This window comes from Erpetoichthys calabaricus, chromosome 8 (genome assembly GCF_900747795.2).
Source record: "Erpetoichthys calabaricus chromosome 8, fErpCal1.3, whole genome shotgun sequence".
NCBI lineage: Eukaryota > Metazoa > Chordata > Cladistia > Polypteriformes > Polypteridae > Erpetoichthys > Erpetoichthys calabaricus.
The window spans coordinates 108,573,178-108,597,709 of record NC_041401.2 but is presented as its reverse complement, the minus strand read 5'-3'; the positions used below and the strand labels follow the sequence as shown (position 1 = coordinate 108,597,709).

Below are 24,532 nucleotides of genomic sequence, written 5' to 3'. Positions count from 1 at the left end.
GATCAAAGGCTAAAGCAGTCGTACCTAAAATGCACTTCATTGTTGTACAGAAATTCTGATTGATTGTAACGTTTCGGGACTAGCAATGTCGGTATTGTGCTGACAGTTCAGCAGACAGTATTCCTCTTTTCCTATTCAAAAACTGTACATTTCACTTTTAATTACTGAGATGCACAAAGGAATAATCTGAAAAAGACTTTTTTTTTTTTTTTAAATGATGGCTTGGGTCCAGCAGCCATACTCCACTTTCTCCAAACTAGCCCTTGATGAGATTTCTGCTAGAATGCAAGGCTTATCTGCTAGCTTGTTTTATCTGTTACACCAATGCTACTGGATCTCTTTGGCAGATATTTTTTCATTATATAAGTTTCACAGTATAACATAATACATTTCTTGATTTTGAAATAGAATGTTTGGCACTGCAGTTTCCCTTTGAGAAAGAAAGAGAGGCAAAGGAATAAAAAAAGCATAAGCCTACCTGATCAACATTTGAATGCACATAAACACTACAAAATGTGCCATCTGCCGGGCTGTAGGAATTCAGCCAGGAGCCACTGTGATGCAGGAGATGAAACAGTCGTTGTGGTGTGTCTGTTTGCACTCCCACCTAACTCATCACCCACCCTTTCCCCACCAAACACACACATCATCAGGACATCTGCATTATCAGCTACCTGCATATGGAAGGTAAGCTTTAGTAGACAGGACTTGATTCCCTGAAAAGTGTGCAAAGGTTGCAAAATGGATGTCAGCCTTTTGCCATCTATTCTAGAACAAGCTACTTATTTATGGCACTCCAGAATATCAGGACTCTAGTAGAATGGCAAGCACTTTTTTTTTTATATAAATCATTTTTAATCGGTTCAACCAGTGAATGGTACGGCTGAATCACTTCTTTTATTTTTAGAATAACATCCACATGACACTCAGAATGACGATCAATTAATCTTAGGTTTTTTAATTGTGTGTTTCACAGTGAATAGCATCTGAAAGCACTTTACATGATAATTGCAACATAATTCACACATTTGTACGATTAGACAACATGCTGGCTCAGATTTACACTCTGGCATTAAAATCATCATCTAAGCCGCTAGAACACTTAGGGTCTGAATATAAGTGTGGTAAGCAACTTATTTCCTTTCTAGTTTTCCTAAATTTCCTAGCAAGTCTTTTCCAATTTTTTAACATAATTTATGATCTCACGACAAATTCAGAGAAACACACTTGCAGATGTATCTTTTACAAAAGGCCCAAAGATCTGTGATAAACCTTGGGCTCAATTTCATTCTGGGTTGTTCCGCATTATACACATATTACTCTAAAATAAACATTGCTTTAGATGCTTCTTATTTATTTGATATATATTTCCTCTCCGAGTAAACTTTCATTAAGTCTATGGAGAGGTCCAAGCTGCTGAGTACAATTTTCTTCAAATGCATACTGAATATTCTCAAGCCTTAGAGAAACAAGCAGTAGGTCTTCCTATTATAGGTTCCTATTATATAAACATTTAGCAGCTCTTTTAAATCATTGAGAAATGAAAGGTCATTTGTGAAATTTGTGTTAATTAGGAATAAAGCTTCTTAAAAAAAAATGAAGAAGAGCAACCTAATTCACCAGCTCTTGGGACACTTGGAAATTTTGATCTCCCCATAATATTTATCAGTCTATACAGAGTGTGGCTAAACAGCTGCTGCCTAGCAACAGGGGAGGGAGCATAAAATAGGAATCATAATTCATAGTCTCACAGATGTAAACAAATATATTTCCAATACTTTCACTAAGGAATACAGTTATATACAGCACCTTCTATTCTTAGAGATCATTGTAGGAATCAGATTATTTATGCAGATCAATCAATGACTCATTAAGTGATTGGCTTACTTTGGTCTCTTTCATAGGTGAAGAAACACACTCTTTGTACATGTAACTGCTTCTGTATATACACAGGATTCCTTTTTTCACATTTTGTTAGTTGTAGCCTTATGCTTAAATCATTTAAATTAATTTTCCTCCACATCAAGCAACATTCCAAACCAAAGAATGACAAATCAAAAACCAGATTTTAGACATTTTTGCCCATTTTTTAAAAGTAAAAAATTGAAATATCACATTGACACTAGTATTCAGACTCTTCGCTTAGTGCTTAATTTATGCCTGTTTGGCAGAAATTACAGCCCAGAGTCTTCTTGGGTGTGATACAACAAGCTTTACACACCTAGATTTGGGGATTTTCTGCCAATCTTCTCTGAAGGTCCTCTCAGACTCTGTCAGGTTGGATGAAGACAGCTATTTTCGGCTTTCTCCAAAGATCTTCAATTGGATTTATGTTGGCCTCTGACTTGAGCAACTCAAGGACATTCGCAGAGTTGTCCCTAAGCCACTCCTGTGTTGTCTTTGTTTTGTGATCTTTATCCTGTTGGAAATGGAACCTTCATCCCAGTCTGAGGTCCAGAGCATACTGGAGCAGGTTTTTCATTAAGGATATCACTGTACTTGACTCCATTGAGGTTTCCCTCAACCCTGTCCAGTCTTCCAGTCCCTGCCACTGAAAAACAACCCCACAGCAGCAATGCCCGTTTTCCTCCAGACTTGACAGTAATATTAATTTCAACATACCAGTGAATCTTGCTTCTCACAGTCTCAGAGTCCTTTATGTGTTTTTGGCAAACTCCAAGTGGGCTTCCGTGTGTGTTTTACTGTCTGGCCACACTGTCATAAAGCCCAGATTGTTGAAGTGTTGTAGTGATGGTTGTCCTTCTTGAAGTTTTTCACATCTTTACACAGGTTCTCTGGAGCTCTGCCAAAGTGTGATCACCTCTAATACCAAGGCCCTTCTCTTATGATTGCTCAGTCTGGCTATACGGCCATGTCTAGGAGGAGTCATAGTTGTTACAAACTATTTCCATTTTAACATTATGGAGGACAATGAACTCTTTGGAACTTCAATGCTGCAGGAATTTTTAATAGCTTTTCCTAGAACTGTTACTCAGCACAATCCTGTCTCTAAACTCGACAGGCAATTCCTTCAACCTCTTGGCTTAATTTTGGCACTGATTCACATCGTCAACTGTGGAACTTCTAAAGACTGGTTATGTGTCTTTCCTAAACATGTCCATTCAATGGAATTGACCACAGAAGGACTTCAAACATGGTGTAGAAACATCTCAATGATGATCAATAGAATGGAATGGTCCTGAGCCACATTTCAAGTATCATAGCAAATGGTCTGAATACTTGTGTCAATTTGATATTTTTGTTTTTTATTTTTAATACATTAAAAAAAAATCAAAGTTCTCTGTTTTTGTTAGTCTGGGGTATTGAGTGATGAATTTAAGAGATTTTAACTGCACCAACTTTACAAAATGTGAAAAGTGAAGGGGTCAGAATACTTTCTGAACCCACTGTACACTCAATGTATATGACATACAATTCTAAACTCAGAACTGCTTAATCCAAATCAGGGTCACAGGAGACCGGAGTCTATCTTAACAGAAAGCATCCCTGAGTGTAGTTCCAGTCCACTTCAGAGCCTGCTCACCAACTAATAACAACGCAAGGCCAATTTAAATTATCCAATCAACTTAATACACATAGGGATTTGGGAAAAAATAGATGAACTACAGAAATCTAAATCTGTATGGCAGCACTGCTAACCATTAAGTCACTCTGCTCTTCTATATAAAGTATGATGTGGTAAGTAGTCTGGTGGACAAGAAGTACCAGAACCCAGCACAGGTCTAGGAGATAGTAAAGAATATGGATTAGCAGTGATAACACATAAGGGCAGAAGAATGTTCAATAGCTTGAAAAATTTTCAATCTGTTTATAGAGAGGGCTAGCAAGAAAGAAACATAATTAGAAAGCAACAAGGAGTGTAGGAATATGTATGAAATATTCCCAACAATATGTCAGAGAACAAGAAATGCCTGCCCTGTATTAAAACAGGGAGGCCATGGAGGTCTCAGATGAGGATAAAGAAACCCATTTGCCAGTTGAGAGCAGCACTCTGTCCTTGGCTCTGTGTGCCCACAAGGCCAGACATTGAAATGGCTACCTTCAAAGCAACTAATGCTGTTAGGAAAGAAAGGCTCATCCACGAAAAATGAATTGGAAATGTAAATCAGGAAATTAATAGGACTGAAAAGGACAATCCAGATAATAGCCATATACTGTAAACAGGCAAGGAGTCTGAACGAGGAAGTCAAATCAATCATTCACCAAAAATATGAGACTTGAACCAAAAAATGTAAACTAAAACCAAACCAAAGTCATAGCTTTCCGAAAGGCCTTTCCCTAAATTAGGTAAGCTGTTGTACAACATCAGACAGGGTGCCACCATTGATCACTTGATGGGCAAAAATGTTATTGTGAACAGAAAAGGTCCCAACACAAGCCCAAAATAGTGTCATGATGACATACGAAACAAGATGATAAAAAATAATGAAATATTTAACAAAACTAACAAACAATGCGCCAAAACTTTTGGCTTGGGGTTTAGAAACCACTAGAAAAAAATCTGCTTTATATAAACATACAGTACATACTATATAGCAAAGCACAGTTTGTTAAAGTAAAAGTCTTGATGATTAACCATGCACTCTATTTTGTTCTGAAAAGTAGAAAGAGCCAATTTTTTCCATTATACATATAAAATCATTTTACGACAATCTCTACAATTATTACATATCTTTAAATTTTAAAAGCTTTACAAGAAGTGCCTATCCCATTCAAACTGCTACCTCTTCTTAGAGCCTGACAAGCATGGAAAATGCAGAGAAAAAAATTAAAAGGAGGCTTGACAGCTTTCCACCTACCCATTCTTTGCTACAACATAATCCTCCTTGGTACAACTCCAAGAAGACAAAGAATAAGGCAAGTGAACATTGTTGCCTTTAAAGTTGCAAAAAAGTGCAAATTTAAGTGCCATTACATAATTTCAGGTCTTTGTACAGCTTATGAAGTTAAATAAAGTTAATTAAAAAAAAATGATTACTAAACTTCACACAGCACACAGCAGAGCTCATTATTATTCAGTTGAAGCTGTAGAGGCTTCTTGAGTCAAACATCATGTTCACTATTTCTTGTCAGATACATATACATTCTGTTGTTTGTCAGTGACAAAGAAGAAGGACCCTGAAGGACCTGTGTGTTTCTGTTTGATCATACCAAAACTCTGGATAAACTTCTAGTGATTTATTTTAGTGGTAAGTGCAACTTTGCTGTATACGTACTGTAAATGACAGCCTGTTCCCTGTGCGTCTTGACAGCACAAGGGTACTCAAACTCCTGCAAGTGCAACAACAATGTATGTACTGTACCCCTGAATGAAAGGAAAGATCTACAGTGTATGGAACATAGCTGGGAATTTGCTCTTAACTTTGGAACTGGGAGTAGGGGTAAAACGAGTCTTAAACAGAACTATGTACAGTCATGTGAAAAAGTAAGTTACCACCATGGAAATGTACTTTTTCAGCATATTTGAAAAACCAAACAGTAGATGTTCATGCAAATAGTGCTGGAAGATAAAGTTGATACACATGAATAAAAACACAAGGAATATTTGCCTTTTCAATCATTTATTAAATAAAAATATCAAGAGATGTAATGGTCTACTGGGGAAAAGATAAGTACAGCCATGGCCTCAGAAGATGGTATTACTCATTTAGGTGAAACAACTCAAAAATGAAATGTTTGATCACTCCTCAAAGTAAAATTCCTTCATTTGCTAGATATTTGTGGGCTTCCATGCATGTAGTGCCCATTTCAAATTCCCCCCAAAAACTTCAATAGGGGGGTGGCACAGTGGTAACGCTGCTGCCTCGCAGTAAGGAGACCTGGGTTCACTTCCCGGGTCCTCCGTGGTGGAGTCTGCATGTTCTCCCCGTGTCTGTGTGGGTTTCCTCCGGGCGCTCTGGTTTGCTCACACAGTCTAAATACATGCAGGTTAGGTGCGTTGGCGATTCTAAATTGTCCTTGGTGTTTGGGTGTGAGTGTGCCCTGCAGTGGGCTGGTACCCTGCCCGGGGATTTGTTACTGCCTTGCGCCCTGTGTTGGCTGGGATTGGCTCCAGCTGATCCCCGTGACCCTGTGTTAGGATATAGCGGGTTGGATAATGACTGACATTTCAATAGGATCCACATCAGGGCCATTTCTTGGTGGATTTGCTAGTGTGCTTCAAGTCATTATCTTGTTGAAAGGTTCATTTCTAGTTCAGCTTCATTTTTCATTATCTTGTTGAAAGTAGTGATGGGAACTCCGGCTGGATCGGCTCCCTTTAAAGAGCCGGCTCTTACGGCTCCCGAATGGCTCTTCGTTTAGTATCACTTGGATGCTTATATTTTAGCCTAATTAAGCAATTATGAATGGTTTGTGTATAAGCAATTTCTTATTAATTGTTTTCAGACATTACGTATTTTTATGCATTTTTTCATTACAAAAAATACACAGTTACTATTTTTTAACATTTTAATAAAAGCTTTAAATGAACAACTTAACACAAAACCACAGCAAACACAGCAAACAAATTAAATAAAGGCCAAACTCAACAACAACAACACAACACTATGACTCTTTGAATAAAAGTTTTTAGGCCAGGTTGGCATTCAGAAATGCCAGATGCCTCAGCTTAGATGGGCTGATGCGATTTCTCCTCTCCGTGATTATTTGTCCTGTTTTTGAGAAGACTCTTCCTGAGGGGACTGATGTAGCGACAATGTAAAGTCTTCCTACCATTTCCTTAACCAGGCGTGGGTAGACTGCAGCCTTGGCCTCCCACCAGCTCAGTGGGTCTTCAGCTCTTTGGATGAGGGGCTCCTCAAGATAGGACCTCAACTCCAGCATAGCATCAGCTGTGGGATTTCTCCTTGCACTGTCTCCTGTTGCTCTTTCGTCAAAGAGCCTCCACACAGCAGAAGCTTGTGGTTCCTGTGAACACGCCCCTGCTCCAATTTCTTCCTCTTGGCCCTCTGATGGAGGAGCAGACAGGCTGCTGAGGTTGCATCTTACTGCTGCTGCACTTATTCTTTGAAATGCACAGCTCTGTTGTCATTAAATGCTACCTTTTTTCCAGCGCAGTGGTTTCTGAAAGCACAGTGTTGTACTCCATCCTCAGATATATAGTTATGGAATAATTGTTTGGGACAAAGTTTTTCTGCTAGGGAGAACATACATGGGGTTTAAGGCCTGTACAAAAGTTGTAAATCCTCTGTCCTCCACAATGGAAAATGGTTGAAAGTCGCTAGCTATCATTTTAGCCAGCTCCTCATCGACACTTATTTGTTTGTTTGGCGTCATTTGTTTTCAGTAAGACGGTGGATGCTGCAGCAGAAGTACTTGGCTCTTTTCCAGGGTCAGTGGATGGCAGGAGAGAGGGCACGCTCTCCTCCAGTTGCACGGATGGGTGGGTGGTTCTTATATGTCTGTGCAGGTTTGTTGTTGACCCTGCTCTAACGGATATTTTCATATTACAAATTCTGCACTTAGCTTTGCAGTCTCCAATGTCACTGAAATGCAGCCAGATGCTGCTTCTTTTTCGGCTTTCACTCATTTCTTCACGATGCGCTTGCATTTAAATCTGGCTCCTCGTCTGTCACAGCGACAGGTACACAGAGCGACACTGTCGCTCTGTGTACCTGACCTGTACCAACACTCGCTGTCTTCGGAGCGTCTGCCCCCCCTTCCTTCTTTCACATAATGGTACGATCCTAGTCCGATGTGTTGTTCGTGAACGAGCTGGCATTATGAGCCAATGTTCTGTGTGCCCATATAAGTAAAGTCCCGCCCCTGCCGAATGGATTTTCAGCAGAGCTGAGCAGGAGCGGCTGAAGCTTCAGCTCTGCTCAACGGGCATCGGCTCCTCTCATTCGCTTCAAAGCATCGGCTCTTAGAGCTGGCTCATTTGCGAACGACACATCACTAGTTGAAAGGTTAATTTCTAGTTCAGCTTCATCTTTCAGACAGATGGCCCTCATTTCTCCTCAGCCACACTTTGATATAATTCAGGATTCATAGTTGACTCGATGTTTGAAAGTTGCCCGGAACCCTGAGGCAGCAAAGCAGCACAACATTTGCATCACCATGCTTCACAATTGATATGAGGTTCTTCTAATAAATTACTGTCTTCAGTTAGCACCAAACATGTCTAGTATTACTGTGGCAAACTGTAGTTTTGTTCTGATATTCTGTTTGGACAGCAAAGGCACATCCCTGGCACACCTTGCATGCTGGTCAAATTTGTACAGTCTGTTTCTAATTGCAGATGGATGTATTTTGACACCAACTGCTGCAAGACCTGTAGCATGAAATTCTGGGGTCCTTGGAGATTTCTTCTAGTATCACATGGTCATCTTTTGGTGGAATTTGCTGGGCTGAATAATCCTGGACTAATTAGCAGTCATTTGAAATCTACTTCACTTGTAGATAATTTTCCTTGCAGTGCGAATGGCTGATTTCAGATAAGTAAGCTATCTTTTTAATTCCCTTAACAGACACATAGGGATCCACAACCTTCTTTCTGAGATTCATTTCTGGGAGCTCGTTTGGCATGCTGACACCGAATGCATCAATAGCAAAAAGAACAACTGTCCCCAGATATCTGTGTTTTAAGTAGAACACGTTCCACCTACATTACCCCCTAAGGAGGCACTTATTCTAGAACACTTAATTCTAATGTTATGGATTTCAAGTGGTGATTAGTGTTGATCAGTGAATTTCACCAAAGAGTTATTCGTAACGAATTTGCTGTGTTCGGGTGCGCCGTTGTTTGTCAAATTATTTACTGATAATTTGGCCGGTTTAGGAGAATTGTTTTCCCCAGAACCTCATAATGGTTTGTGAGGCCTGCGTGAGATCCCCCAGAGCTGTAACAGCCAACACTGGATGGGACCGCAAAAGGATATATAATGCTGATCATTTGCATTGCAGTCTCTTTAGGACTTAGTTAGTAGTAGAACAGATGAGTAAATAACACAGGTTCTCAAAATTTTATTTTTATGAAACATACAGTATACAGCATAAATAACTAGGTATCTCTAGTTGTCAACAAATGTGCAGGTCGATCTTTGAGTTCCATGTCAGTATAAGAGAAGGAGGCATGTGCTATATGCATGCATGCATGAATAGTCATGTGGAGATAATAATCAAGCCTTGAAGGAGCCTGAAAGAGGAGACCATGAAATAATAATTATAATAATGAAAGGTTTATTACTATCTACTAGATGTTTCTATCTTTTTTTAGAAGAAAATATGCAAAGCATCAGTACAGACAGTTTGGAGAGCCTTCAGTGCAACTTCAAAAAAACAGAACGTGAACTTTCTGCTTTTAGAAGACCTACGTATTTTTTCTGACTTTTGACTACGATTTCAGCATTTCTGCTTTGTTTTAACAAAATACATGATTGTGTGTCTCTTACTGTGTTTTTTTCTACTTTGATCTCACAGAGGCACAATGGTGTAGTGGTTGGCATTGCTGCCGCACAGCTCAGGTCACCTTTTTGGCCACAATAATTGGTCCAGTATAGTTGACAGATGTTTCTCTGGCCCTCAGGGACACTTTAAAGATGATTGCACCATTATAATCCAGTCAAATTTTGTTCAGTTAGTCCTTCCCCATTGACTTCAATGCATTTTGCTGAGTTTGGCGATATTCGTGAACACTTCCATGATTTGTCCAAACTCTCTGAGGAGTTCGCTCATCACTAGTGATGATAAATGTAGAGGTGTACTTATTTTTTCCACATGACAAATCTGCCTTTTTGCTAATTTAGATTATGAGAATAAATACACCATACTAATTTTATGTGTCATTTGTTCAGGTATATCATCTTTATCTGTAGTCACTTTTTGTATAAAGATCTAATGCTTGGCTATTCAAATATGTTGAAAAAATCAACAATTTCCACAGGATGTAATTAGTTTTTCATATGGGTGTAAATATGTACATACAGTAACACATACCGTATGGACACATGTTTATTGCTGTGTACTGTATATGTATACTTGACAGAAATACTTCTTAGGATTTACTGTAGATTCTATCTTAGCGATGCATCTGTCTATTCAAGGTTCATCCAAAACTTGCTTTATCTTTTGATTGGGGAATTGAAGTCACCCACATCAGGCAATTTCAAAGTTATCAATTAGTCTAACACACACATTTGTAGAATGTGGGAAGAAAACTGGAATGCTAGCAAAAACTGTCTAGAGACAGCTAAGGAGCAGCAGCTCTTCTCAGTCTGCTACTGTCATGTTTGTAAGTTATGTCACTGTGAATGTATTACTTATCAAGGGCTATAATGTGTAACAAACATTCAGGAATAAGCCTTATTTTTTAGTTTAGAAATTGTCTGCCTATATTTTACCAAAAACAAAAATAGATTTGATCTTATGTTTGGTTAACAATTGTTAAGACTTGACCTGCTATAGATGGACTGTTTTCCATTATGTTAATGTAAAAAACATTTGGCAAATATCAGTTTACAAAAGTGTTTTAGCCATTGCCTACCTTCATCTGATAAAACACAAAAAAATGAACTTGCACATCATGCAGTTTTGTTTGAAGTGAATCCAAACTATACATTTGCAAAGGCCAGAATATCTCAGTTTCTTAACTGAATACAGAATTAGTCCTGGAAAGCCTCTGAGTTAAACAGAATAGTGAATTCACCAAAACAGCTAACACTAAAATTTTGAAACATTTAATTCTTACCCTCTCTTCTGTTAAGCTTCGCAAAATGTGCAGAGTGGCTACTGGAGAATTCAGATGAGCCTTCAAAAGATGTCCGGGGCAATGCTGATACCAGGGCATCATCACAGTTATCTGTAAAGGCAGAGAAAAAAGGGCACAAGTGTGAGGCAATTGAGATTCAAGTCTGGGTCTGATGGTAATCTCTAGTCTGCAGTCAAGTCAGCACTGCCCAAAGTTCCTGCATTTACTAATTTATTTTTGTGTGGTGCGAAGTTTAGATTTCTTGGATTATGAATGCAGTAACAGATATGTCCAGATCTATGAGGGCTACAGAACCTTCCTCTGTATGTGTCCTTTCAAACAAGCATTAAATCAGACTGTAAGACCTGCCTGTAAATGAAATTCTTATGTAACTATCTTAAGTCTGGTGGCTTAAGATAGTTGGCAGACAGTCAAAGTTTTATTTACTAGGAGGTATGAGTAATATTGGGTAGGAGATATTGGAATATCTGATCAAAATTAGGAATCACTGGGAGGGATTTAGGAAACACATTACTGTTGAAATGGAGACCAGCTCACTGTTGTTTGCATTTAAGAGGTATTATCATTTTATTTCATAAGAGCACTTCCTGTAATTTCAATGCCGACAAAAGGATAAAAAAGAATTTGAAATCGGTACATTGTCTTGCTCTTTTGGTTGAGTGATTTGGAAGAAATTATTCGGTCAGTTAATCTGTGATTAGCATCATAAAGATAGACGGTGTAGTTTTTTCCTTTCGAATTCTTGTTTAGTTGTCCTAATCTCGCTCTGTGAATTAATGACAAAAGCCACCAAGTCTAAAATGCAGTTTTAAAGCTTTAGTCACAAAAAAAAAATTCAATTATGTTCATTAAATAGTATGCATTTATTGAGGCATTATATAAATTTACAATGTGGATGGCTGCATACATTTTGGCTCCTTATGTTTACATCCAAATCTGTGCTCATCCACCATTGTTTGCAGGGTTTGATGTGGACAGGAACAGTCAGGAATGCCATTCTGCTTCATGAAATATTTGAATTTAAGTGTTCCCTAACTTCTCTGTACCTTGCAATGTTAAGATTAGTAGCTCCTTTTTAATTATGTGTTGAATCCATGGGAGAGATATCCATCCATCCATCCATTATCCAACCTGCTACATCCTAACTACAGGGTCACGGGGGTCTGCTGGAGCCAATCCCAGCCAACACAGGGCGCATGGCAGGAATCAAACCCCGGGTAGGGTGCCAGCCCACCGCATGGGAGAGATATATAAGAACAAATAAAATCAACCTTTAAATACCGCATTAATTTAAAGATTGGTGGAATATGATAATATGGAAGCCTGAGGAGCTCAGATTGGTCAGTTTAATATGTGGGAGGGGTTCGCTATACAGAACTGTTCACTATGTATGTAGCAGTGTTACTATGGGCTTCTGCAAGCATATAGAAACAAGAGGGTGGTGGAAGCAGAGCCAATCTGCAATAATACCATAAACCCCAGAGATCTCTTATCACCTCCTCTTCACATCATTTTATGGATGTAGATATTTTGAAATCCCAGCAAAGATGACACTTTGACTGAGCAAGGCGACTGTCCAGAAAGCTGGACAAAGAAGCAGTTTGATTATCTAAAACTGGCTTCTAGGTCATAATGGTAAACTGGAATGCAGCATTTGTATGTCACTGAGTCATGAGCCAAAGACTTAAACTGTTGAATGGAGTGAGAGTATTGTCTTCTGGAGCAGCAAAGGGAGAGCTAGTCAGCAAAGAAGATAAGTGTAGCTACTCGGACCTGTGACAGTCTACAGGGGGCCAGAGCTACTGTATGTGTGCTAGGGCAGCATAAAAGGAGCTGTGATGGCTGTTATGATTTGCCTTTTTTTCCCCTTGGCTTTATTATGCACCTCTTTTGAAATATATTTTTTGCCATAAAAGGTTTGACCTATACTGAATGTGATTCTGCACCTTAAAAAAGTATTTGAAACATGCTTAAAAGCATTTTTTTATTTTTATGTCTTTTCTTGATGAAACTGTCACCCTTCATTACAGTGCTTACTGACTAGGAATGGACAGGTGAGCATCATCATTTTCACTACAGTATATAAGGTCACCACTGTGCATTTCCAGGTTATATGAGATTGGACAAAATTACTTTATTTGTGCTGTGTGCTTTGCTATATGCTCTTTTGACTGAGTTTTCCTGAACTATGCATTTTGGTTTTTGATATAGGCTTCGGAAAAAGATAGGAATGACTTTTGGCTGTATACTTCACTTGCTTTTTAACAATGTTTTATCTCTCTGTCTTTTCCCAAAGATTCATAACAGTGGCAGGTTTGAGTGGACGCCACGGGTGTGTCATTAGATGAAAAAAGGCATCTCCTGAGACCTAAAGCTTGAGTTAATCTCAGTATGCGACAAAGCAAAATAAATAAATGGTCCTTCGAAGGCCTATTAACTACTGCTGGTGGCTGTCGATCATTCCTTCATGCCATCTTAGATTGTTACATAAATAATCACAAAAAATCAAAAGAGTGCAAAAAAAAAAAAAAGCCGTAACAATTCTCAATGAAAGAAGACATGAAAAATGCATCTTTAATAAACTGAGTTATGTTCTGTATGCTCTTGGTGACCCTTTGACATAACCTACTTGATTGGTTTAGATTCTGTAGAAGTTTCAGGTTCACAAAAACAGACTGGGGAGTTAATGGGGTGTTGTGCACATAAAAAAAGAGAAAATTGTATTTACTGCATTTCCAAAAATAGTATTTACTGCATTTCTAGCAAATAGTCTCCAGCCCTCTGAATAAAGGAAACTTAGAAACAACTTGCAGATTATTTCAAGCTTGTTTAAGAACATTTCACAATGCTTCATTCTAGCCCCTGAGATCTTTCCTTTTGTGTTCTTTCACGGGGCTTCAAGGGCACCCTTTGAAGAAAAGCAGAAAAAGCTAGACTTATTTTCCAGCAGGGACCACACATTTCTCCAGCACTAAATGATCATCTTAGGTTTTAATCTCTTTTTTGATCTTCCATGCTAGGTGCTCCTTACACCTACTCATCTTTCACTCCTTTCATCTCCCCAGCTTTAATCCTTCCTTTCCCTGTTACATATGTAACCTGTTTTTTTCAATCACCTGTTGTGTTATGATTTGTATTAGTGCAAAACACTTGACTCAAAAACTTAACTTAACTTTATTAAGCTGAATTGTTTAATTTATTAATTGTACTTGAATTAAGTAAACATTTGGTGAAAACTAAAATATTAAAGGACACAAAGAGATTATTTCAAAATATAAAACAAAGTTGCACAACGCCAATACCATATTTTCTAAGTTCATACATTAAGAGGAAGAGCCCCAAAATAAAATAAAAAATCAAACATATACCTAAACTGAACACTTTCTTTAGCAGTCAAGCATTTCAAGCCTGGGGATCACATTCCAGACTCAAAGAAGGAAAACAATCTCACCCTAGGATGAGAGGGGGCATTGGTACTAAGCATTTCTTAGCTCTCCACCACAGTTCCAAGAAGATGTCCAATGACGGAATCTAGCCCTGCCCACAGTGCCTAGAGAAGGCTCCACCAGGGCCATTTTAACGCGTGGGCATGCTGGGTACACTGGGCAGTTGCCTGGGGGCCCCACGCTAATCTATGTATGTTGTGATTTGCTGAGTGGTTGTGTAGGCTTTGCCCGGGGGCCTGTAATGCTGTTAAGATGGCCCTGCAGACACCACCCCTTCTGCCCAGGACACTTCAAAAACAGGTGGACCTGAACCTCAATGGTGACAGAGCACCCACTGAATGGCCATACCTTTGGCCCAGTTGGCACCCCAACCTTTCTTCTGGCCTCCTTGGTCTGATCACTCAGTCACAAGTACATTATGTTCTAATTAAAAGCCAAGAAAGGGAAAGATCCCTAATGAAATGGAAACCAAAGCCCATATGCTACCAAGACCAGAACAATAATTTCCTTGAAAAGAAAAATCTTACATTTAAAGAATAAAAAAAAAAACTGTTTCAAAATGGAAAAGTCCTAGTAAGTAGCTACAGAAAAAGAGTGAGAAACTCTGCGATTCCAGTGGTTAGACTAAGGAATGAGGAGAACTTAAACTGAAACCCAGGCAGCCATCCTAATAACAGCGCAGCAGCAAAAATAAGACGGTCCTGCCCCCTGGGTGCTACCTTTAAAACAAAAGTGAGCAGCCATAATAGAGAATAATTAAACAATAAAGAAAAAAGAAAACAAAGCAACTAATTTAACAATAATTACTATTAAAAATTTAACAATAAAAATAAATATTTAGTTGTACTCCCACCCCTTTTACTGACAGCCAATGGCTTGCTGCCTGGCACAGCCGACACTCTATGAAAGGTTAAAGACTATTGCATGTTCAGCCACAATCTCATTCCTTTTTCTCTTTTTCCATTCTCTTGTGGTAAATTATGTAAAGCACAAAACATCAGACAGATGAGCTTCCATTTTCTGAAGTCCAAAGCCTCCGCATTCCTAATTCCTCTTCACTGCATTCTCTGCATTATACTGTACTTCTGGATGACCATTCATTGGTTGTCAGCTCAACGTACACAAAGCCACCTCTATGACTAAAGACAAAAATCAAGCCATGGACTAGTTGCCGTGTGTTGTTGGGCACGTCGTCAAATTACACAACTGGTTTCATGGGAGTGTGCCAGCAACTGCCTCCAACTCAAGGAGATTATTTGAATGAAGGCTATAACTGAAAATTGCTGGTTTCAGTAATCTGACATGGGCTTTTTCTGCACACAAACTATTGAACCATGAGAAAAAAGTAACTGTTGTAGCTTAATGTTTTCTGGTTCCAAAGGCCTAATGCAGAGATTAGTGGTAGTAGTTACTCCAGATTGTTTTGGAATGAAAATTACACTCTCTGGGTTTTGGCGAGAGGGACAGATGTACAATACAATACAATACAATACAGTTTATTTTTGTATAGCCCAAAATCACACAGGAAGTGCCGCAATGGGCTTTAACAGGCCCTGCCTCTTGACAGCCCCCCAGCCTTGACTCTCTAAGAAGACAAGGAAAAACTCCCAAAAAAACCTAGTAGGGAAAAATGGAAGAAACCTTGGGAAAGGCAGTTCAAATAGAGACCTCTTTCCAGGTAGGTTGGGCGTGCAGTGGGTGTCAAAAGAAGGGGGTCAATACAATACAATGCAGTACACAGAACAGAACAAATCCTCAATAAAAAATAATGTGAGTGGAGAACGATGGAAAGCAGTACATGACAGTGGCTTACAGATTAGTATTTGCTACAATTCATCATAGTGGAGGGATGCCAAGTGTTTGTTTCATTTTCTCATTAATTCAAGGTTAGCGTAATTTCCTCACTAATTCTGGGTTTTTATTTGGCTTGTGGTTGTTATCTGTGTGAAGTTTTCATGGTTTCCCTGTATCTGCACAGGTTTTTTTCTTCAGATGTTATGATTTGGTTTATTTTATGGTGATCTTTTTGTTATTTAGTGTTTATGGCTCTTGATATTTTGCTTTTGAATATATGACTACAGTTAAGTTTAGTGTTTTGGCTTGGATAACTAGGTTAATATGATTTCTGGTAATAAACTTTGGTCTGTTTTCTCAACTATATTAGCTCTTGATTCCTTATTCCTTTAAATTGCATCTTTTTGTATTTTGGAAAGATTATCAAGTACTTTGTTTTTTCCATCCGTATCCAGAAACACACGCTAATTAGGTGAACTGGTGATTCTAAACTTACTCTGTGCAGGTGTGTGTGTGTGTGTGATTAGACACTGCAACGGACTGGAATTCTGTCCAAGGCTGGTACGCTCCAGTCTGATGCCAACTTGAAATAAATTAGGCAAGTTTGAGAAAGGTATATTAATCTCAGTCATTTTTCATCCATCCATCCATCCATTATCCAACCCGCTATATCCTAACTACAGGATCATGGGGGTCTGCTGGAGCCAATCCCAGCCAACACAGGGCACAAGGCAGGAAACAAATCCTGGGCAGGGCGCCAGCCCACCACAGGATACACACACACACCCACACACCAAGCACACACCAGGGACAATTTAGAATTGCCAATACACCTAACCTGCATGTCTTTGGACTGTGGGAGGAAACCGGAGCACCCGGAGGAAACCCACGCAGACACGGGGAGAACATGCAAACTCCACGCAGGTAGGACCCAGGAAGCAAACCCGGGCAGTCATTTTTCTTTCTTTCTTATTATAACACAAATATTATACCCTAAAACAGGAAGTAAAGTCTAAAAAATGAAGTAAAGATTTTCTCACTTGAAACATTTTAATTACATTAAATACCACACCTATTTACACTTCACAAATAAAAGACACTGTGAAGATCTGGTGACCAGCCAGAGTGCTCAGTTTGCAAATCAATGGCTAATACAACAAAAATGGCTGTTTAGTTAAGCTGTAAATTTCCATAGGGATATTGCTGGTTTAACGTAAAAATGGGAACATATCTGCATGAATGGTAGTTGTCATGTTCCACCTGCTCTGTGTCTGTTTCTGTGATAACAAATTATAAAAGCTCTTTGTGTGCCTATGTGAATGTCATAAAATGGAATTACTAAAGCCAAACAAAACTTTCAACAGCAAAACACAAATCAGTTGACGTTAAGAAAGTAACAAATTATCAAGTACTTTGTTTTTTCCATCCGTATCCAGAAACACACACTGGTTAGGTGAACTGATGATTCTAAACTTACTCTGTGCAGGTGTGTGTGTGTGATTAGACACTGCAACGGACTGGCATTCTGTCCAAGGCTGGTACGCTCCAGTCTGATGCCAACTTGAATTGAATTAGGCAAGTCTGAGAAAGGTATATTAATCTCAGTCATTTTTCATCCATCCATCCATTATCCAACCCGCTATATCCTAACTACAGGATCACGGGGGTCTGCTGGAGCCAATCCCAGCCAACACAGGGCACAAGGCAGGAAACATATCCTGGGCAGGGCGCCAGCCCACCACAGGACACACACACACACCCACACACCAAGCACACACAAGGGACAATTTAGAATTGCCAATACATCTAACCTGCATGTCTTTGGACTGTGGGAGGAAACCGGAGCACACGGAGGAAACCCACGCAGACACGGGGAGAACATGCAAACTCCACGCAGGTAGGACCCAGGAAGTGAACCCGGGCAGTCATTTTTCTTTCTTTCTTATTATAACACAAATATTATACCCTAAAAAAGGAAGTAAAGTCTAAAAAAATGAAGTAAAGATTTTCTCACTTGAAACATTTTAATTACATTAAATACCACACCTATTTACACTTCACAAATAAAAGACACTGTGAAGATCTGGTGACCAGCTAGAGTGCTCAGTTTGCAAATCAATGGCTAATACAACAAAAATGGCTGTTTAGTTAAGCTGTAAATTTCCATAGGGATATTGCTGGTTTAACGTAAAAATGGGGACATATCTGCATGAATGGTAGTTGTCATGTTCCACCTGCTCTGTGTCTGTTTCTGTGATAACAAATTATAAAAGCTCTTTGTGTGCCTATGTGAATGTCATAAAATGGAATTACTAAAGCCAAACAAAACTTTCAACAGCAAAACACAAATCAGTTGACGTTAAGAAAGTAACAAATTCCTGAAACTACTGCATTCCTAAAATTATGGCATTTGTTTAGCATATTTCAAGATTTTCATTTAAAGGAAAATAATTTAATGAAACTATAATTATAAGCCAAGTTTTTCAAATTAAATCTGTAGTAAAAATAAGGTAGAAGAAAATATGTAACGAGCAGGGTCTACTGAGTACTGAGAAAAGCGCTATATAAATGTAATGAATTATTATTATTATTATTATTATTACTGTTTAGAGACAAATGAAACTGTTTTACGTCTGCTTTAACAAAAGCCTGCGATAGCGAGGTACATCATCCTTTAAGATGTTTCCATGTGGGTGAGCCTAAATCCAGCAAAGAATGGGGATTGTGAGCCCTCACAGGCTTTCACTTACCATCTGTCATTTTTATCATCTGTAAATGTTGTAAAAAAAAAAAAAAAAAACTGCAATTTTTTAAAATTCTGAATGTGCTGATAAATTGACACCGTTCACACAATGATCATGCTGTCATCACACTTACCTGTTTGTGAGCAAAATGTTTACCATTGGAGTCTAAATTCACCATGGACAGTGGGAAAGAGAGAAGAATGCACAGTAATGAGGCACTTTTAATGTGAGTGGCATTAAAGCAGGGATACGTTTAAAAAAAGGCAGAAAAATGTGAGGCAAAGCATTGCTTTATTTAAAAGAATGAGGAAATCTGAACTTGCTCCAAGCAAGTATTATAAATCTTTTTAAATATTTGTTGTTAAAAACATACTTTGTAGAAACACTGTACATAATTCCACTATACCCTGCAAGAAAGTGAAAATCATTTTTATCGGGTTGTTTATTTGAGAAGCCTGATGCATTTTGTTTTATAATATTATTTAATGGAAACAAATATTTAAAGAAGAAAGCACACTCTAAGGCAAGTTAAACTTTATTCTTGTGAAAACATCTTTATATTGAACTTTTCAGTTTAAGAACAATACTATAATATTTCAAACAGTTCAACTTTGCTTTTACATAAAAGCTTACATGAATGACTCTGCTTACAAGAAATTTAATTACATTTAGTATTCTTTAATAATACACAGTTAATTAAACTTCTGTTTACTAATTAGTGCATTACTAATATTTCCATGAAAAATTAAAGAACTTTGAAATGGGCAATGAAGCTTAATAAACGATGAATAATTTAAATGGTACAAGTCACAATTTACAAGGACCTGAGTAAACCAAGTTAAAAAGAACTAAATTTGCTAAGCAACAATGTAGTGAATGGAGTACAGAAATAGGATGCAAAGTTATGAAAATACAGCCATTCAAAGAATATACTTTAAACACATACTCAGGATATTTACATCCAGACCATCCGGAATATTTTTGTGCCTTACTTTGTGGAAGAGATCTGTCTGCATTTTCATGAGACTCTATAAAGTAACAGGGACTTGGAGTAATATTTATGTTTGATGGCTTTTTTGAAATATTGCTGCACAATCTGTGCAGAGAATAAAAAGGAGCTAAAAAGTGGCAAATTTAGAATAGTGTATTAAAATATTAATCTCAGTAGACAATAGCAGAAAGAAAGAAAGAAAGAAAGAAAGAAAGAAAGAAAGAAAGAAAGAAAGAAAGAAAGAAAGAAAGAAAGAAAGAAAGAAAGAAAGAAATTTAATCAAGGCTTATCTTAAAATGGTGTAGCAGGGTGTTGTGTTCAAGACAGAGCGGATCCTCGAGATTGTGCTGTTTATAAAATATACATATGAAGAGATACTTAAAAAGGCATAAAAACATAAGAAAATGACATCCTGAATTTAAAAATACACTCATTGCATAAATATTTAAGTGAACATTTTAAAATGTGCCCAGATGATGATTTCCGAGTTTGGCACATAGACTTTAGCTAAGGAACCTCTATGTGCATTTAGATTTGGCACATCCTAATGGACTGAATTTTTTATTATTAAGATGAAGAAGCAAATATATATATATATATATATATATATATATATATATATATATATATATATATATATATATATATATATATATATATATATATATATATATATATACACACAGGTATATACAATACAGTATATATTATATAAAATATGTGGTGAATGAGGCCTGTGCCATAGATGAAAGGGGAGAGCGGAATGCAACAGTTGCAGCAGTGATCAGTCCTGCTTGCCCAGCAGCCACACCTCCTACAAGAGACGCAGCCACGATGACTGACAGCATGGCAGAGGAGCGTGCAGGGAGGCAGCAGATAGACATTGGCTGCGAAACAGCCTTGCTGCGACTGCCGGCATCAGTCTCACAGGCATCGAAAGGAGTGTAGACAGTAAGGGGTCTCCCTTCTTCCCATAAGAGGACCCAGACCGTCAGTGCACTCCAAAACAAGAGGAGGTCCCGGAGGAAAAAATGAGATTCTCCTAACAGCTCACAGCATGAGCCCGTCTGCTCCAAGGCAGTGGAGGGCTATGCTACGAAGGGGCAGAGACAGCGAGAGCCCCCAGCTGAGCGGACGTTGAAGCAGGAATTCCCATCCTGCTTCCACACCCGGAGTAAAGGGGAGCGGCATTGCTACAAATGCGGCCACTGTGGACACAGCTGGAGGGGTTGTTCCTGGAGGACGTCCAAAAGACGCGGACGTCGAGATAAGTCCTCCCGATTTTCCAGTTTTGTCTCCACAGGACAGGTCCATGAACTGGATGATGCCGTCTCCCCAACATGGAGAAGACCAGCCCTCACGGGACATGCCACTGAGCCCTACGGTGCTCATCTGGGCCCTGTGACGGATGGCCGGGGCCCATGCCTGGCCGGGACACCCCTTCACCACATCTGCCATGGGGACAAGGGTGGGAATCCCAGTATCTCCCCCTGGACACTAGATGACAGCCTCTCTGGGTTGCAGCAGCACCTCGGAGTCCTCCAGGGCTTCATGGGGGTTGGAGTTCTGTGTAGTCCTGTGGGGAACCGCAGGCGCCACCAGGGGGTGCTGCAACAGGAGCAGTTGGCCCCTTTTGGGCACTGGTTTTCGCCTTACCTGGAAGTGCAGCCAATGTCGATAATCAACCACCTGGAGCACTTCCGGGTACCCAATAAAAGGGTGCAAGCGACCACCACTCAGTGGCCAAAGTCAGGTGGAGGTGGACAAAGCTTGCTGAGTAGGAGTGGTGGAGGAAGAGAGGAGAAGAAGATTGCTTGGTGTTACTGTGCTTTGGGACTGTGTTGTGGTTGGAGGGATTATGGGAAAGATGTGCCCTCCAGCTGAAGAAAAATATATAGTTTATTCTATTTTACCCATGCCTCTGTGTCAGTCTGTGTCGGGTCAGGTGCTATATAGCGTCTTATCTTATAATATATATACTGTGTATATATAATGCTATGTAAATGTTTGGGCAACCCTGATAAAAATCACTGTATCAACAGAACCAATTTAATGTGCATTTAAACAAAAATAGGCAGGTGCATAAATTTGGGTGACTCAAAGGAATAATCCCATCATTATTTAGTACAGCCTCCTTTTGCTGAAGTAACTATCTGTAGATTCCTCCTATAGCCGCTGACAAGTCCCTGAATTCTGGCTGGTGGTAATTTGGACCATTCTTCCCTACAAAATGCCTCCAGTTCAGTCAGTAGACAGCCTGCTTCAAATCAATCCATACATTTTCAATGATGTTCAGGTCTGGGGACTGGGATGGCCCTTCTAGAACATTGTACTTGTGGCTCTGCATGAATTCCTTGGTAGATTTTGAACAGTGCTTTGAATCATTGTTGTGCTGAACCATCCAACCCCAGTGTAACTTCAACTTTGTGACTGACTCTTGAACATTCTTATCGAGAATCTGCTGATACTGGGGGGAATTAATGCGGCCCTCATCTTTAACAAGGTTTCCAATACCTGTACTAGCCACACAGCCCCATAACATGATGGAACCTCCACCAAATTTTACAGTAGGCAGCAAGTTCTTCTCCTGGAATCCTGTGTGTATTTTTTCGCCATGCATAGTGACTCTGGTTGTGACCAAATAACTCTACCTTAGTCTCATCTGTCCACAGTATTTTCTTCCAAAATGTTTCTGTCTTGTCCTGATGCGCTTCTGCATACCTCATGCAACTCTTCTTGTGGTGGGTACTCAGAAAAGGCTTTTTGCGCATCACCCATCCACCAAGCTGTTCCGGGTGCAACGTGAGCTGGATTGTGGAACGATGTACAATGACACCATCAACAGTCAGATGTTCTTGTAACTCTCTAGAGGTGGTCTGTGGTTTGTCTGTGACCATTCTAACCAGCCTTTGGCTGTGTCTTTCAGATATTTTTCTTGGCCTACCACATCTGTCCTTCACATAGACTGTTTCTGTGGCCTTACATTTCCTAACTACATTTCTGACTATGGAGACAGACAGCCCAAACCTTTGTGATAATATCTTGTACCTTTCTCCTAATTCATAATGACGAATTATCTTAATTTTAGGTCAGTAGAGAGTTCTTTAGAGGTTCCCATGTCCCCACTCTTTAAGAGAGAACCAAGGACATGTTCAACATGAACCTATGTTAAATAACTTTTTTCATGATTGGTTGCATCTGTCTTTGCAATTTAAGGTCTAATGAACTAATCAAAGCAATTTGGTGCTGCATCCTGTCAGGATTAAATGAGGACAGGTCTTCAAATTAATGCAATTAAAAGGGTGCACAAACTTTTACAATCCCATTTTTTACATTTTATTTTATTTCATACACCTCAATAATGCTACACTGAGAATTGTCTACATTTCTCTAGTAAAAAAAATGGCATATTGCTGTGATCTTCTCTTTATGAAGACAGAGCAAATTATCATGCCAGCTCAGAGGGGTGCCCAAACTGTTACATAGCACTGAGGGGTAGATAGATAAATAGATAGATAGATAATAATAATAATAATTCATTACATTTATATAGCACTTTTCTCAGTACTCAAATCGCTATCCACACTGGAAGGAACCAGGAAGCAAACCCACAATCTTCCACAGTCTCCTTACTGCAAAGCAGCAGCACTACCACTGCGCCACCTGTGAAGATAGATAGATAGATAGATAGAAGTGCTGGAAGTGCTGCCGGAAAACCATCACAGAACACCTGGAGCACATCTAGGGTGGGATAAAAGGGGCCGCCTCACTCCATTCGGGGAGCCGGAGTCAGGAGGAGGAAGACAGAGCTTGCGAGGGAGGAGTGGAAAAGACTGAAGAGAAGTGCAAAGGACTGAGCTTTGTGGATTGTGCATGGTATTGTGTGTAGCTGAGGAATTGCAATTAAAGAGTGTGTGTCTTGGACATCGTGAGCCTAGATAGATAGATAGATAGATAGATAGATAGATAGATAGATAGATAGATAGATAGATAGATAGATAGATAGATAGATAGATAGATAGATAGATAGATAGATAGATAGATAGATAGATAGATAGATAGATAGAGGGTGGTCCAGATCTAATTATGCAATTATTGCATTGCATGAACAGTTGCATAGTTAGATCTGGACCACCCTATAGATAGAAATGTCATATATATATATATATATATAATATATATATATATACAGTATATAAATGGGAAAAAGAAACTAACCTGATAGTCAATGTTAAATGAGTTTAACTGAACTGAAAACTCATAATGTAGCAGTGCATGTTAAAAAAATATAAAGGATACTCAGGGTTGGAGCTCTAGTACTCCAGACTCCAGGTCATATTTGTTCAGAAAAAATACTATTCTAGGACAGTTCCTGCTTTAATTTCCTACCCTTATTTAAACAATAGCCTCATACATGCTCTTAATCTGCAGAATCAGAAATAAGTCTTACCATGTGAGTAAATTTTGATGGTTATTGTATAACTTCTTTGACTATTGTATGTAGAGCTATGGAAAATGGATTGATGAACGGCTGTCATAGTGTTCCTCACTCAAGATCTACAATAAATATTATTTTTACAATATATAACTATTCCTCCACTTCCTGACCCACAAAAACTGGAGCCTAGCTAGGCAGTGTCAGATGCATTTAAGAAAAAAACGCACATAAGGCTATCACAGAGCATACCCACCAGGACAACTTGGAGTCCCCAATTAACCTAGCACAATCTAGAGATGTAGAATTAAAACTGGAGTATGCAAACCAAACCCCATACAGATACAGAGAGAACATGCAAACTCCATAGAGACAATGATCAGATCAGAA

At 39.0% G+C, this 24,532-nt stretch overlaps 1 protein-coding gene across 1 annotated transcript in view; it reads right to left on the bottom strand.

Annotated features, from left to right (window-relative positions):
• cntnap5b (contactin associated protein family member 5b) overlaps positions 1–24,532 on the bottom strand; it is a 544,617-nt gene that overhangs the window by 434,291 nt on the left and 85,794 nt on the right. Inside the window, exon 2 of the mRNA XM_028807238.2 lies at positions 10,712–10,822. Within this exon, the coding sequence (XP_028663071.1) occupies positions 10,712–10,822 (111 nt within the window). The remainder of the gene's footprint in view (positions 1–10,711; positions 10,823–24,532) is intronic.